Here is a 14,401-nt window from a genome sequence, read left to right as displayed (position 1 = left end):
CGGGTGCATGTTGAGTAGCAGTGTCCTGTGGTCAGTCAGTGAAGTGATGCTCTTAACACAGTTAGACAGTAATGATGAGCCGACTGTTTTATGACTGTTTAGTTTTACAGCCAAAGTCCCACCGTACCCTCTGACCATGCTTCTCCCTCTCTCTCTATTGGCAGTGTGAAGGAACTTGCATGGATTTACATTGCCAAAACAAATTCGAACGATTTATCTCTCCTCTCTTCTTCTTCTTCTCTCTCTCTCCTCATTTCTTCTTCTTCTCTCTCTCTCTCTCTCTCTCTCTCTCTCTCTCTCTCTCTCTCTCTCTCTCTCTCTCTCTCTCTTTCTCTCTCTGTTTTAGCGGCAGATGGAGTGCCAGTAAAGGATGGGGAACAGGTAAGCCTGACATGCAGGACTTTAACTATCACTCTTAATTCACACAGCTCAGCCACCCTGTTACACCCAATGGCTCCAGCAGTGGGGTGCTCACTATTCCACGAATGTTATCTTGATCCAAGATGGTGACCAACATCAACTTTAGCTCTCTACTACTGAAGCCATGAGTGCTACTGCATCTGCTTATAGAGTAGCTAGCTAGTGCACATGTTGCTGTTGGTTTGCTAACTTCCTCTACACTCAAAATGGCAGCTGTAGCTGGAAGGAGGACCAACCTCTGTGGTTGGCTCGTTGCTGTTGCTATGACGTCTGCTGCTTCTCTGTCACGCCTCAGTGCTGGCTCACTGTAGAACAGTAGGAGCATCACCCACCTCTCCTCCTCTCACTCCATCCCTCACTCCTCTCTTCTCAGATCCTTTCCACTCCACTTCTCCTTTCAAGTCCTCTCTCCTCTCCTTCCTTTTGAGATACTGTTACTAAAATGATCTTCAGCACTTCTTGGATGATTTTGTGGCAGGAGAAAGAGGACCATTTAAATTGAAACTGAATGTACTGTACTGTGGATTGATTATGTATTTCTCCTGACAAACTTGCCCTTCAAAAATGTAATAAAAAAAAGAGTGGGGGAGAGAGAGAGAGAAGAGAGAAACGGACAGACAGACAGACAGACAGACAGACAGACAGACAGACAGACAGACAGACAGACAGACAGACAGACAGACAGACAGACAGACAGACAGACAGACAGACAGACAGACAGACAGACAGACAGACAGACAGACAGACAGACAGACAGAGTGTAACAACAAGAGAGAGATCATGAGCGCTAGGTTTTCTGGAGACTGAACACATCTTTAAGGGGACATGGCACCCGTAGCGTCCTGCTGGTTCTAAGGCCCCGGCTCTGGTATTGTCAGGAGCAATCCAGCTGATACAGGACTCAGAGGTGGTGTGACAGACGCTGGTGCTTATCTAGACTGTCACCATCCCCCTTCTGTTAGACAGGGGGCTGAGGAGCAGGCTGTCTGCCTGTCTGTCTGTCTGTCTGTCTGTCTGCAGACACAGATCTCACCAGAGAGGACACTGACACCGCTACCATCAGCCAGCTTACATCAGTTATAACACACACACACACACACACACACACACACACACACACACACACACACACACACACACACACACACACACACACACACACACACACACACACACACACACACACACACACACACACACACACGGATTGCACGCACACACATAAACACATGTGCACACATTCATACACACACACACGCGCCTACACACTTGCACACAGACAGGTCTGTATCAGCCCCCCCCCCCCCCCCCCCCCCCCCCCCCCCCCAACCCCCACTGGCATGGATAGTGCCCAGTGTTTGGTGTGGCAGATGTAACCAGAAGAGAGAGAGAATCATTCAGTCATAACATATTCACTCTGCTATTCTATGGAACTGATCTGGCTTTCAACTCCTCCCTTCTCTCTGTCACTCTGGTCTTTGACTCTCCTCTCTATCTTTCTGTTCTTTGACTCTCCTCTCTATCTTTCTGTTCTTTGACTCTTCTCTCTATCTTTCTGGTCTTTGTCTCCTCTCTATCTTTCTGTTCTTTGACTCTCCTCTCTATCTTTCTGGTCTTTGACTCTTCTCCTCCCCTGTCTTCTGGGCTTTGACGTCTCTCCTCCTCTATCTTTCTGAGCTTTGTCTCCTCTCTATCTTTCTGGTCTTTGACTTTTCTCCTCCTCTGTCTTTCTGGGCTTTGACTTCTCTCCTCCTCTATCTGTCTGGGCTTTGACTCTCCTCCTCTATCTTTCTGGGCTTTGACTCCTCTCCTCCTCTATCTTTCTGGGCTTTGACTCCTCTCCTCCTCTATCTTTCTGGGCTTTGACTCCTCTCCTCCTCTATCTTTCTGGGCTTTGACTCCTCTCCTCCTCTATCTTTCTGGGCTTTGACTCTCCTCCTTTGTCTTTCTGGACTTTAACTCTCCTCCTCTATCTATCTGGGCTTTGACTCTCCTCCTCTATCTTTCTGGGCTTTGACTTCTCTCCTCCTCCTCTATCTTTCTGGTCTTTGTCTCCTCTATCTTTCTGGGCTTTGACTCCTCTCCTCCTCTATCTTTCTGGGCTTTGACTCCTCTCCTCTCTATCTTTCTGAGCTTTGCCTCTCCTCCTCTGTCTTTATGGTCTTTGTCTCCTCTCCTCCTCTATATTTCTGGTCTTTGTCTCCTCTCCTCTATCTTTCTGGTCTTTGTCTCCTCTCCTCCTCTATCTTTACGGTCTTTGCCTCTCCTCCTCTATCTTTCTGGTCTTTGTCTCCTCCTCTATCTTTATGGTCTTTGTCTCCTCTCCTCCTCTGTCTTTGCCTCTCCTCCTCTATCTTTATGGTCTTTGTCTCCTCTCCTCCTCTATCTTTATGGTCTTTGCCTCTCCTCCTCTATCTTTCTGGTCTTTGTCTCCTCTCCTCCTCTATCTTTCTGGTCTTTGTCTCCTCTCCTCCTCTATCTTTCTGGTCTTTGTCTCTCCTCCTCTATCTTTACGGTCTTTGCCTCTCCTCCTCTATCTTTCTGGTCTTTGTCTCCTCTCCTCCTCTATCTTTCTGGTCTCTGTCTCTCCTCTATCTTTCTGGTCTTTGTCTCCTCTCCTCCTCTATCTTTCTGGTCTTTGTCTCCTCTCCTCCTCTATCTTTCTGGTCTTTGTCTCTTCTCCTCCTCTATATTTCTGGTCTTTGTCTCCTCTCCTCCTCTATATTTCTGGTCTTTGTCTCCTCTCCTCCTCTATCTTTATTGTCTTTGTCTCCTCTCCTCCTCGATCTTTATGGTCTTTGTCTCCTCTCCTCCTCTATCTTTCTGTTTTTTGTCTCCTCTCCTCCTCTATCTTTCTGGTCTTTGTCTCTTCTCCTCCTCTATCTTTATGGTCTTTGCCTCTCCTCCTCTATCTTTATGGTCTTTGTCTCCTCTCCTCCTCTATCTTTCTGGTCTTTGTCTCTTCTCCTCCTCTATCTTTCTGGTCTTTGTCTCCTCTCCTCCTCTATCTTTCTGGTCTTTGTCTCTCCTCCTCTATCTTTATGGTCTTTGTTTCTCCTCCTCTATCTTTATGGTCTTTGTCTCTCCTCCTCTATCTTTACGGTCTTTGTCTCTCCTCCTCTATCTTTACGGTCTTTGCCTCTCCTCCTCTATCTTTACGGTCTTTGCCTCTCCTCCTCTATCTTTATGGTCTTTGCCTCTCCTCCTCTATCTTTCTGGTCTTTGTCTCCTCTCCTCCTCTGTCTTTTTGGTCTTTGTCTCTTCTCCTCCTCTATCTTTCTGGTCTTTGTCTCCTCTCCTCCTCTATTTTTCTGGTCTCTGTCTCTCCTCCTCTATCTTTCTGGTCTTTGCCTCTCCTCCTCTATCTTTCTGGTCTTTGTCTCCTCTCCTCCTCTATATTTCTGGTCTTTGTCTCCTCTCCTCCTCTATCTTTCTGGTCTTTGTCTCCTCTCCTCCTCTATATTTCTGAGCTTTGTCTCCTCTCCTCCTCTATTTTTCTGGTCTCTGTCTCTCCTCCTCTATCTTTCTGGTCTTTGTCTCCTCTCCTCCTCTATATTTCTGGTCTTTGTCTCCTCTCCTCCTCTATCTTTCTGGTCTTTGTCTCCTCTCCTCCTCTATATTTCTGGTCTTTGTCTCCTCTCCTCCTCTATCTTTCTGGTCTCTGTCTCTCTTCCTCTATCTTTCTGGCCTTTGAGTCTTCTCCTCTGTCTTTCTGGTAAACCTTATATTTGTCTCTTTGCGATCTTCTCCCTCTTTCCCTCTCCTATTCTTCTTTCCATTTCTGCATGTTGGTTATACTACTCTACCCCTGTCACTATAATTTCTCTCCTCCTCCTCTTTGTCTCCTCCCATTTCTTCCATGCATGTGTACGTCTTTCTCTCCTTCTCTCTTGTTCCTACTCTCTTACTCTTTCCTGCTCCTTCTTTCCCCATCCCTCTCTCCTCCTATTTTTCTCCTTCAGCATGGATTTTCAGACTTTTCATGGGAAGGAATCAATGTAAGTGTTGTGACATCATTCCTTCATCTACCTTTATTTCTCTATCTATTTGTTTTGATTTATTTGATTTAACTCACCTTAGGTAACCTACTACTTCGTCCCCTCACTTCCCCTCCCATCTAACTCTCTCTATACAGTATTGTTAACTCTCTCTCAATGTAGTAGTGCACTGTGCACTGTAGTGACCACAACAAACAACCAACCATTGTGAATGTGCACTATGTTTATACTGATTGCAGATTCTAAAAAACAACACTCCCCATAATGCACTTCAGCACTGTCAAGCAGGAAGTTGTTCGAACAACGACCTTGGGAAATGACGATTTTTTTGTCAAATGATGACATTGTTTCTTTTGACGCTGTATTAACCCAATATCTACCTAACTTCTCCTCTCACCTACCCTCTGAACTCTGTGCGCTTCTGTGGCACACATCTCTTCCTCCATCTCTCTATCATCCTCTTCCCTCGCTCCTCTAGCTGTCTATGGAAGACACCACGTCCATCCTGCCTCGTCTGAAGAGGAACAACTCCAATAACTATGGGATCGGTGCTCTGGCTAAGTCCTCACTGACAGGTGTGTCAGGTGTGTGTCTGTCCTGTAACTGGTAAACTGACCCCATGTCAGCTCCCGCCTGGACAGGCGCTGGAGCCAACATGGCCCCAGAGTGGGTTCCCCTGATTCACTTCCTCTCACCATAATGATAATACACGTCAATGGCTGACCCCCCAGTCATTGGTGGAATAGCACCTAAACCTAACGACAATCCTATAAAAAAATACACTACCCACAGTACATTGTTATGTGGCTTGTTGAGTTAACAAGAGGTGAGTGGGAGGTGTAGTTGTTTGTCTGTTAAGTGGTTGTGAGGCGTTGAACTACTCTAGTGTCTGTGTAATGTGTCTACTGTCTCTGAGTGTAGTCTGAGTTTGTGTCTGTGTGTTACAGTGTGTATAACTGTGTAATGTGTCTACTGTCTCTGAGTGTAGTCTGAGTTTGTGTCTGTGTGTTACAGTGTGTATAACTGTGTAATGTGTCTACTGTCTCTGAGTGTAGTCTGAGTTTGTGTCTACTGTCTCTGAGTGTAGTCTGAGTTTGTGTCTGTGTGTTACAGTGTGTATAACTGTGTAATGTGTCTACTGTCTCTGAGTGTAGTCTGAGTTTGTGTCTGTGTGTTACAGTGTGTATAACTGTGTAATGTGTCTACTGTCTCTGAGTGTAGTCTGAGTTTGTGTCTACTGTCTCTGAGTGTAGTCTGAGTTTGTGTCTACTGTCTCTGAGTGTAGTCTGAGTTTGTGTCTGTGTGTTACAGTGTGTACAACTGTGTAATGTGTCTACTGTCTCTGAGTATAGTCTGAGTTTGTGTCTGTGTGTTACAGTGTGTATAACTGTGTAATGTGTCTACTGTCTCTGAGTGTAGTCTGAGTTTGTGTCTGTTTGTTACAGTGTGTATAATTGTGTAATGTGCATTGTGCACTGCGCAGTGTGGTGCAGTTAGTAGTTTTGTACAGTTGTAATGTGCAGTGAAGTGTATTGGAATGTAGTGAACTGCTAACTCATCATATATTGACTTGGACACATGAATTACTGAGCAAAGCCATAATGTAACCAGCAGACAGAATACAGACCGTCATGGCGGAACATGATTTCTGAAGTAGAGTGTCTTCCGCAGTGCACTGTATGCATCAGCTGAGGATGTCTTAACAGACACTGCAGGGGGAGTGGGGTTTCTGCTTAGCCAGCGCAGGCAGCTTAGCAGAGGTGTGAAAGCTATCATGTCAACAAGCCAACCTCTCATTACTGACACCCCTCTGGCCATCTCACCTCAATTAACCTCCTCTGTCCCATGATGCACCTCTCCCAGAGCAGACGTATCCATTGGCTCCTCCCTGTCCCCCATCATCCTCCTCGGTTCCACGCGTCATCTTATCTACATTATAAGCATCTCCTCCCTATTCATTTAGCCATGAATCTAAAGCATGTTCATTAAGCCGCTCATTTAACTGCTCATCCAGAGGCCCTTATCAGCACCACCTAAATACTGACAGGATCAGACAGACCTAAATGTGGAATAATAACATAATATCTAATCTCTTTCCTTCCCCCTCTGTCTCCAACCTGATGCCTGTCTCCTAACTCCCCCAAACTCCACATTCACCCCTTAATATCCCTCCAACCCTCCCTTAATCCACTTTCACCCTTCTAACCCTCCCCAATACCCGCATCAATCCCTACATCCCTCTTCACTTCCCCCCCTCCCCAGGTGTGAATCGCTCCATGAAGGACAAGGTGACCAAGCCTACATCCATGGCCCAAGGCCGGATGGCACACATGATCGAGTGGCAGAACTGGGACATGTCTGTGGTGGGCCCGGGGGGCGTCTCCGTCCCACGCAAGTCCACGGCAGAGCAGGAGATGGAGAGACGGTTGGAGAGCGACGCCTACAGCGACCTCAGCGACGGGGAGAAGGAGGCTCGCTTCACCGCAGGTCAGAGGGGGAGGGGAATTTGTCACTGTGAGAGGAGACAGAAGCAATAGGAGTGGTTGATGCTGATTTATACAACCAGGGTGGTGTTCAGAGGAAACCCTCACAAAATGAAGCCTTTTGGAAAAAGGGTTCTCGTGTTGAACCCCACATCATAACCAGACTGTTTATAGGTCAGCTAATCGGCAGGGCAGAACACCAGCCAAATATGTCAACATTGGCCTAGGCAAAGCATAACCATAGATATTAAATAGACTACATATTAAATCTTTATTTAAATTAGCCATAGATATTAAATCATTAAGGCGCTGAGGGAAGGCAGCAGCCAACTGGGCCGTTACAATGACCCTGACTTACCCTCTGCACTCCAGGTATCCTGCAGCAGTTTGCCATCTCCCAGGCAACGCTCATGGCCTGGACCTCCATGGATGGAGAGAGCCTGAGGTCAGGGTCCAACCAGGGCAGTGTGGCCCACCTCAGCGAGGTTAACCAGGAGAGCATCACCAGCCGAGGTAAGGGACTACAAATATGGCCTCTAAACCAGCATGTATCAGCCGAGATAAGGGACTACAAATATGACCTCTAAACAACCATATGTCAGTTGAGGTAAAGGACTATAAATATGGCCTCTAAACGAGCATGTCAGTCGAGGTAAGGGACTACAAATATGACCTCTAAACAACCATATGTCAGTTGAGGTAAAGGACTATAAATATGGCCTCTAAATGAGCATGTCAGTCAAGGTAAGGGACTACAAATATGCTTGACAAACTACAGTAGCATCAATCAACTAGGGCAACCAAGTTTAAGGGATAGTTTAAGGAGCTAAATAGGACCCTGCACTGCGGAACCTTGTCTAGAATTTGCAGCCAAACACGTTTATGCATAGGCCTGAGATCAGGCAAAGCTGGAGTGTAGTGTGTGGGCTACATTATGCGTAAATTTGCTCAGTAACAAAGGCATCTTATTCCGTCTCAGCCTGGAGGGTTAACTCTGTGCTAATGTCAGATTCGCAAACACAGCCTGGGGGAATGCAAGACCAGGGATTTCAACTGTATAAATAGTCCACTTGGTCATTATTATTCCACATCGCTGTGCTGTCTGTTACAGTGCTCCTGTATTTCTCCTTCTCATGCAAAGAGGCGTTCAGACATGGAGACATGTTGAAATCATAATGTGGTTTTCTCCCTTTGGTTTGTTATTGAGAGATAACAAATGGCCTTGAAGCTGTGTGATGATCATTAGTTGAATCACAACTTCAGGCCAGTTATTTAATGTAATTGTACTGCTTGAAGTCAAATAACCGCAGAATGTTAGTATTAAACATGATTTTGGCTGTCTCTGGATGTATTTTGACAGTTTTGAGTCATCATTAAAGTGATATAATGTGAGGTTGCCGGCATGATGCTTGCTAACTCTTAGCACCGCCATATCAACTCAGCACACCTTGAGGCTCTTTTGTCAGATCATGTATATACACCATTCCTCTATTTGAAACTTGTTAGGCCAATGTCACAAAGACGTGTCTGCGAATAAGTGTGATTTACCTCATTCTTTTGTGTTTGACAGCCTTTTTGTACATAACGGCATTAGCAACACACAAACTGATATATTCTTCCATTTATTTTCCTCCTTCGCACAAAATGGCTACCATACTTCAAAAGTTTTAATGTTGTTATCAGTCAGTGGTGGATATTAGTCGCCTTGTTCATCCGTAACAAAACCAGATTGGAATATGAGATGGCAAAAACTACCATGACTCACCCTTATTCATATCAGCCGTGCTATTGGCTGAATTATATGTCATTTTAATGCAGGGCAGACAGACTCCCCAATGGCTATACAGAGTCATAATGTTGATGTATTAGACTAGTCGGTGTAGCTACAGTACACTTGGGGTCTGTCTGGGGATCGTTCAAGTAAAGTCATTTTCTCAATGATAAATTTGGGTCTGAGAGGGTTGGGGTGTCCCCCAGGGATATCACATGATTCCACTCGAGGTTTCCTCTTTCGGATAAAGGTTGATGTCAGCATTGTAGATTTATTTGCAGTTTGATGTCCATGAGGTCCAATGTAGTGCATCTGTCAAGGACAACCAAACGCTTATCCCGCCTCTTCACTCTTCTATTTTCTCGTTCTTTTCATCCTCTCAGACCAGATATTGCACCACTCTTCTGCGGACATGTGGCCCAACACCTATGTCGCCCAGGGCCTCTACTGCCTCTCCTCCTCTGACGCCTGGGAGCCAATCAGCAACGAGCCCTCCGGAGTGGCCTCTCCCGCTGCTGGCTCCTACGCGATGCAGCAGAGCGGGACTTCCTGTGATGGGTATGATGGGAACGCTTTGCTGCAGCAGCAGCAGCAGCAGCAGTTCAACCTACAGCATCAGAGTCAGCTCCAGCAGCTGCAGCAGCTACAACAGATACAGCACTACCAGCAACAGCAGCTCCTGTATCAGCAACAACAGGTGAGGAAAAACAACAGTCTAAAATGAGAGGAAAGCATTAACAATGTATTTCCATGGATAGACAATATTCATTCATGGCGTAGTCGGGCAGCTGACATTTAGTTTTTTAGTGGGTTTTTCTCTTTTTTTCTCTGGGGTATTTTGATCGAGACAAGAATACTGAATTCGGCCTTTGATATGGTAATATCGTCAGAGATTCATTATTGTATCTCGCTTCTTAGTACAACACAATTACCCTGTCCCTGTATCAGTGGTGAAGAGGAACCTCTACCTACCTACAGCTCCTCATTGTCTCGTCCTTCTCTCCACAGTCTCTGGAGCAAAGGCTGCACAGCACCAACCACTCGTTGCAAGCCACGCCCAACAGCACCATCCATAGCCTGGCCCCTGCCACCCACGCCCCATTGGTGGACCTGTGGGGGGCGGGCCAGACAGGATCCTATCACACTGATATTGGAGGCTACAACATAGGCGTGGCAGCGGTGGTGGAGGCAGCTCTGAATGTTCCGTCTGGGGATGAGGGGGCAGGGACAGAACATTCCCCTCTGCTGGAGCAGCATGAGGAGGAAGATGAACTGAAGGTGAGCTCATATCAGGTCACAGGGTTATCAGGGCCCAGTTTTTCAAAAGTTATCTGGACTTCGCCTATCGGATAGGATTAAATGCATAGAAATAAAATTAATAGAACGGAAGTCCACATTCAAGACAATGATTCATTCATTCTATTCATTATATTTCTATGCATTTAATCCAGATCGATGATTTTTGAAAACTGCAGAGAAGTATATCCTTGATGTTTTAATATACAGTACCAGTCAAAAGTTTGGACACACCTACTCATTCCAGGGGTTTTCTTTATTTGTACTATTTTCTACATTGTAGAATAATAGTGAAGACATCAAAATGATGAAATAACACATATGATATCATGAAGTAACCAAAAAAGTATTAAACAAATCAAAATATATTTTATATTTGTCACGCGCTGATCTTAGAGAGCCTTTTTTATTCTCTATTTGGTTAGGTCAGGGTGTGACTTGGGTGGGCAAATCTATGTTTCTATTTCTTTGTTGGCCTAGTATGGTTCCCAATCAGAGGCAGCTGTTTATCGTTGTCTCTGATTGGGGATCATACTTAGGGAGCCCTTTTTCCCACCTTCAGTTGTGGGATCTTGTTTGTGTGTCGTTGCTTTCTGCACTGCATATAGCTTTACGTTCATTTTTGTATTTTGTTGTTTTCCGGTGTCATTTTTAATAAAGAAAAATGTACGCCTACCACGCTGCACCTTGGTCTTCATCTAACGACGGACGTAACAGAAGATCCCACCACCAAAGGACCAAGCAGCGTGGCCAGGAGGAGCAGGGATCCTGGGCCCGGGAGAAAAGTGAGTGAAGGACATCATGGACATGGGAGGAGGTTATGGCAGGGGACAAGACCCTGCCATGGAAGCAGGCGGAGGCAGCGAGAGAGGAACGGCGACGAAACCAGGAATCAAGGAAATGACGGAAGCCCGAGAGGCAGCCTCAAAAACATTTTTGGAACATGGGGTGGCGAGCGGAGCAAAGGTGGGAACAAGAACCAACTCCCTGTAATTACGATGAGGAGTTGGTTACGGTTCAGATACCATGTTTTCCGGTTCTGCGCACCCTTAGCCCGGTGCGTTCTGTGCCTGCTTTCCGCACGTGTCGGGCTAAAGTGAGCATCCAGCCAGGACGGGTTGTGCCGGCTCAGCGCTCCTGGTCTCCAGTACGCCTCCTCGGTCCAGGATATCCTGCGCCGGCTCTACGCACTGTGTCGCCATTGCACCTTCACAGCCCAGTGCGTCCTGTGCCAGCGCCCCGCACTTGCCGGGCTAAAGTGAGCATCCAGCCAGGACGGGTTGTGCCAGCTCTACGCTCCAGACCTCCAGTGCGCCTCCACGGCCCAGTATATCCTGCGCCAGCTCTACGCAGGGTATCTCCAGTGCGCCTGCACAGCCCAGTGCGTCCTGTGTCAGTGCTCCGCACTTGCCGGGCTAAAGTGAGCATCCAGCCAGGACGGGTTGTGCCAGCTCTACGCTCCAGACCTCCAGTGTATCTCCCTGGTCCAGTATATCCTGTGCCAGCTCCATGCACCCGGCCTCCAGTGCGTGTCTCCAGCCTAGTACGTCCTGTGCCTGCTCCACGCACAAAGCCTCCAGTGGTGATCCATGGCCCGAAGCCTCCAGTGATGATCCATGGCACGAAGCCTCCAGTGATGATCCATGGCCCGAAGCCTCCAGTGATGATCCATGGCCCGAAGCCTCCAGTGATGATCCATGGCCCGGAGCTTGCAGTGATGATCCATGGCACGAAGCCTGCAGTGATGATCCATGGCACGAAGCCACCAGTGATGATCCGCGGTCCGGAGTCTCCAGCAACGGTCTGCAGTCCAGAGTCTCCAGCGACGGTCTGCAGTCCAGAGTCTCCAGCGACGGTCTGCAGTCCAGAGTCTACAGCGACAGTCTGCAGTCTAGAGCCTCCAGCAGGGGTTCCCAGTCCAGAGCCGCCTGCGAGGGTCCCCAGTCCGGAGCCTCCAGTGACGGTCCCCAGTCAGGAGCCTGCAGTGACGGTCCCCAGTCCGGGGCCTCCAGCGACGGTCCCCAGTCCGGAGCCTCCAGCGAGGGCGCCCAGGCCGGAGCTTCCGGCGACGATCAGTGGTTCGTTTCCTCCAGCAGTGATCTACGGTCCGGGTCCGCGACGACGATCTACGGTCCGGAGTCCGCGACGACGATCTACGGTCCGGAGTCCGCGACAACGATCTACGGTCCGGAGTCCGCGACAACGATCTACGGTCCGGAGTCCCTGGCAACGATCCCCGCACCAGAGGCGCCACCGAAGTGGGGGGAGCCTCAAGGGGGGGGGGGGGGTACTGTCACGCCCTGACCTTAGAGAGCCTTTTTTTATTCTCTATTTGGTTAGGTCAGGGTGTGACTTGGGTGGGCAAATCTATGTTTCTATTTCTTTGTTGGCCTAGTATGGTTCCCAATCAGAGGCAGCTGTTTATCGTTGTCTCTGATTGGGGATCATACTTAGGCAGCCCTTTTACCCACCTTCAGTTGTGGGATCTTGTTTGTGTGTCGTTGCTTTCTGCACTGCATATAGCTTTATGTTCGTTTTTGTATTTTGTTGTTTTTCTGTGTCATTTTTAATAAAGAAAAATGTACGCCTACCACTCTGCACCTTGGTCTTCATCTAACGACGGACGTAACAATATTTCAGATTCTTCAAAGTAGCCACCTTTTGCCTTGATGACAGCTTTGCACACTCTTGGCATTCTCTCACCAGCTTCATGAGGTAGTCACCTGGAACGCGTTTCAATTAACAGGTGTGCCTTGTTAAAAGTTCATTTGTGGAAATTCCTTCTTAATGCATTTGAGCCAATCAGTTGTGTTGTGACAAGGTAGGGTGGGTATACAGAAGATAGCCCTATCTGGTAAAAGGCCAAGTCCATATTATGGAGAGAAAAGCTCAAATAAGCAAAAAGAAATTACAGTCAATCATTCCTATAAATATGGTCAGTCAATTCGGAAAATTTCAAGAAATTTGAAAGTTTCATCAAGTGCAGCCGCAAAAACCATAAAGCGCTATGATGAAATTGGCTCTCATGAGGACCGCCACAGGAAAGCAAGACTCAGTTACCTCTGCTGCAGAGGATAAGTTCATTAGAGTTACCAGCATCAGAAATTGCATCCCAAATAAATGCTTCACAGAGTTCAAGTAACAGACACATCTCAACATCAACTGTTCAGAGGAGATTCCGTGAATCAGGCCTTCATGGTTGAATTGTTGAGATTCAAAAAAAACAATACTGAAGGACACCAATAAGAAGAAGAGACTTGCTTGTGCCAAGAAACACGAGCAATGGACATTAGACCAGTGGAAATCTGTCCTTTTGGTCTGATGAGTCCAAATTTTAGATTTTTGGTTCCAACCACTGTGTCTTTGTGAGACGCAGAGTAGTTGAACGGATGATCTCCACATGTGTGGTTCCCACCGTGAAGCATGGAGGCAGAGGTGTGATGGTATGCTTTGCTGGTGGCACTGTCAGTGATTTATTTAGAATCCAAGGCACACTTAACCAGCATGGCTACCACAGCATTCTGCAGCAACACGCCATCCCATCTAGTTTGCGCTTAGTGGGACTATCATTTGTTTTTCAACAGGACAATGACCCAACACACTTCCAGGCTGTGTAAGGGCTATTTGACCAAAAATGAGAGTGATGGAGATGACCTGGCCTCCACAATCACCAAAGCTCAACCCAATTGAGATGGTTTGGGATGAGTTGGACCACAGAGTAAAGGAAGAGCAGCCAACAAGTGCCCAGCATATCTGGGTGCTCCTTCAAGACTGTTGAAAAAGCATTCCAGGTGAAGCTGGTTGAAAGAATGCCAAGAGTGTGCAAAGCTGTCATCAAGGCAAAGGGTGGCTACTTTGAAGAATCTAAAATCTAAAATCTATCTACACATTTTTGGTAACTACATGATTCCATATGTGTTATTTCATAGTTTTAATGTCTTCACTATTATTCTACAATGTAAAATGTAGAAAAACCATTGAATGAGTAGGTGTGTCCAAACTTTTGACTGGTACTATATGACAGAGAAACATTTCCATCTGAACTCGTGAATAAACCCTTGCTTTCTCCTCTCCATGGTCAGAGAATCATGCAGTATCTGTTATATTCTAAACATTTCTATCTGAATGTTCTGTAAGTGTCATCCCCTGACCAAGCCCCTGCTCTGTCCCCTGAACAGGACGAGGAGCTAACACTCTGCATGGAGCCGGAGTCTGCCACTCTAACACAGAGAGATGAAGCCATCACCTCCGGGGGCAGTAGTCCTGGGCAACGTAGTCCGGGGCGCAGTAGTCCAGGGCGCAGTAGTCTGGGGCAACCAGCACAGCAAATCACAGAGCGGAAGGCCTCTGATGTCAGCTGTGGAGGCATCCAGATTCTGGAGGAGAAGGAAGAGAAGCAAGGGTCTGCTGTTGCTGCCATGGCAACCAACTGA

At 47.1% G+C, this 14,401-nt stretch overlaps 1 protein-coding gene across 1 annotated transcript; it reads left to right on the top strand.

The window, feature by feature from the left end:
* Positions 1-339: 339 nt before the first annotated feature.
* LOC120047256 lies at positions 340-14,401 on the top strand. Its single transcript, XM_038992784.1, has 7 exons — positions 340-381; positions 4,897-5,002; positions 6,681-6,905; positions 7,274-7,414; positions 9,056-9,369; positions 9,681-9,950; positions 14,147-14,401. The coding sequence occupies exons 2-7, from the start codon at positions 4,903-4,905 to the stop codon at positions 14,399-14,401; spliced, it is 1,305 nt and encodes a 434-aa protein (XP_038848712.1). The 5' UTR covers positions 340-381; positions 4,897-4,902.

The sequence above is a fragment of the Salvelinus namaycush genome, chromosome 5 (genome assembly GCF_016432855.1).
Source record: "Salvelinus namaycush isolate Seneca chromosome 5, SaNama_1.0, whole genome shotgun sequence".
Taxonomy (NCBI): Eukaryota; Metazoa; Chordata; class Actinopteri; order Salmoniformes; family Salmonidae; genus Salvelinus; species Salvelinus namaycush.
The sequence above is the reverse complement of the archived record's forward strand: the minus strand, read 5'-3'. Positions and strand labels throughout refer to the sequence as shown.